The 2,598-nt window shown below is 40.5% G+C and overlaps 1 protein-coding gene across 1 annotated transcript; it reads left to right on the top strand.

Annotated features, from left to right (window-relative positions):
- Positions 1-956: 956 nt before the first annotated feature.
- LOC110716683 lies at positions 957-1,727 on the top strand. Its single transcript, XM_021895327.1, has one exon. It carries the CDS (start codon positions 957-959, stop codon positions 1,725-1,727), a length of 771 nt encoding a protein of 256 aa, XP_021751019.1.
- Positions 1,728-2,598: the final 871 nt, after the last annotated feature.

Raw genomic sequence — 2,598 nt, 5'->3', positions numbered from 1 at the left:
CATTATAATTAGACTAGGGCACGAAGCCCAAAAACCTCTTAATTCCCCTACATGGCCGGCCACCTAGAGTGATGAGGCCCATGATGGGCCTAGTCCTCTAATGCTCGATCTAGCCCCTTTGTGTGACCTTATAGGATCCGTACAATTGGGCTTTGGCCTATTTTACTAGTCCAAAGATCGTTAGTACCTCTAGCTATGGCAAAACGACGACCCAAATGTACGAACTTAATTATCTTCATAATTTGATCCATTTATATATCTAGTAATTGCACACGACGAAGACATATTTCCTTCACATACACACATGTGGGAAAATTGTTTCCCACTTTGTTTCCCTCCTAAATTTTCACCCCAAATTCAAAAAATTTCCAACTTCCCCCAAAATTCGAATTTTTCATAGTCATTCAAACAAAATGCCCCTTATAAAAGGAGGGCATCCTTTCCAAAACCCCTTATCAAAAGAACAGTATTAGGGGAATTGGGGAGGGGTTGGGGGGTAGGATAGTTAAGTTAGGTTACAACAGAAACAATGTTTAGTTAATTCAAAACACAGGCAGCCTATGAAATTACATTCATCTACATCTAGACTAGCATTTTCCTAATTCCTAAAGCTGTGTTTGTAGATGCAGCTTCTTTAATTACAGGAATAAGCTCCGTCGAAGACTGACAAAAAAAAAACCAGCCGCCACTTCATCACCAAAAAGTTACCCTGAAAAATAAAAATTGGAGGGACTCATGGCAGAGTTCATAGATGAACTTATAGATGAGTACATTCAGCATCAACAAGCATTGGATGATGAATTCATAGAAGATGCACAAATTGAAGAAGAATATCCATGGTTGTATGATTCAGATGATGAACAAGATCAAGAACAGGAAGCCAATGATGATGGTATGATGCAGATGATGATGCAAACAATGAAGAAGCACAACACCATGTCAGATCAAGCAGAGAAATGAATGTAGATGAGAAAAGAGCACTTGTTGACGAGATTATGTTGCATATGGAGGGGGACTCACTGCCAAGAGGCTTCTTAGCCAATTTGGCTAGAAAACATTCAGTGCACAAATCAACAACAATAAGGTGGTTCAAGGTAATCAAACAATCTCTAGCTGAAGGTATTGTTGTTGATGTTAATACCAAAAAATTACGCAGAACAGGACCCAAACCAAAAGTGTACACAGATGAATTTCTAACATTAATACCACTGTACAAGAGAGGGACTGAGAGAGGTTATGTTGCAGCCCTCAAAATACCAAAGACATCAATTTATAGACTGAGGAAACAAGGCAGGCTAAGAACACACACCAGCACAAATCATCCAGCTCTAACAGAGAAGCACAAAGTGGCAAGACTGAAATGGGTCCTAAGTTACATAGATCCCATTCCAATAGAAGGGGACCCAAAATTCAGAGATATGCAACAGTGGATACATCTAGATGAAAAAGGGTTCTTCATTAATCCAGAGACAAGAACTTTTTATTTGCTGCCTACAGAGGAAGATCCATATAGGGCACAACAATCAAGGAGATTCAAGATAAAAGCAATGTTCATGGGAATGATTGGGAAACCCTTGTTTGATGAGCAAAACAATATGGTACATGATGGGAAATATGGTCTATTTCCTTTTGTCAAGTATGAAATGGCAAAAAAGAAAAGCAAAAACAGAGATGCAGGGACTCTAGAGACAAAGGCACTTCAAAGTGTCACAAAAGCCTGTGTTTAGGGTAATTTTACCCCGCCACGTGGTCCAATCAGAGGATGACACGTGTCAGCCTCAGGATGGCCCAAAGTGGACCAATCTCTGCTTGACACGTGTCACTCCAGAAAATAAGGGGAAAAGGCGGCCTTCAGGCCCAAATCTCGAGAAAGCCGCAAAGCGGCGCAACCCACTAATGATTAGGGTTCAGTGACCTAATCAGGGGCACAAATCCCAAAGACCCTATAAATAGGGAGATGTCCCTCTTTTTGAGGGCATGTTTTTTCATTTATTACACATTTAATCTTTGATAGAGACATCCTGAGCTTGGAATCCGAGCAGATCCCTACCTAAATTTCCGCACCTTTTTCTCCCTTCAAGTTTCTAACTTGTGCGTCGGAGGCGGAGCACCACCCAACTGGTGTCTCCGTTTGTTTTGCAGGTACAACTCACCCCGGATCATCTTCGTGTTGTAACTCTCCTGAGGGACAAAAAACACCCAAAACAGCCTGCATTAGGGACATGCTAATGACACATGTGATTCCAAATATCTATGGAAAGTGGCCAGAATAGCTAGCTAAGGACATATTCATTCAATGGGATAATGCAAGACCTCATCAAGTTCCTAAAGATGAAGAATTTCAGGCAGCTTGTCATGCACATGGATTCAACATCCAATTCATTTTCCAACCAGCTTAATCACCAGAAACAAATGTTTTAGATTTAGGTTTGTTTAGTGTCATTCAATCACTACAATACCAATCATTCCCAAGGAATCTAGATGAGCTCATAAATGAAGTTGCTAGAGCTTTTAAAGAGTTTGATCTAGTGTTGAACAAGTACACATGGATCACACTCTAATCAAGCTTGATTAAGATACTAGAGAAGCAAGGTGGGA

The sequence above is a fragment of the Chenopodium quinoa genome, unplaced genomic scaffold (genome assembly GCF_001683475.1).
Source record: "Chenopodium quinoa cultivar QQ74 unplaced genomic scaffold, ASM168347v1, whole genome shotgun sequence".
Lineage (NCBI taxonomy): Eukaryota > Viridiplantae > Streptophyta > Magnoliopsida > Caryophyllales > Amaranthaceae > Chenopodium > Chenopodium quinoa.
The sequence above is the reverse complement of the archived record's forward strand: the minus strand, read 5'-3'. Positions and strand labels throughout refer to the sequence as shown.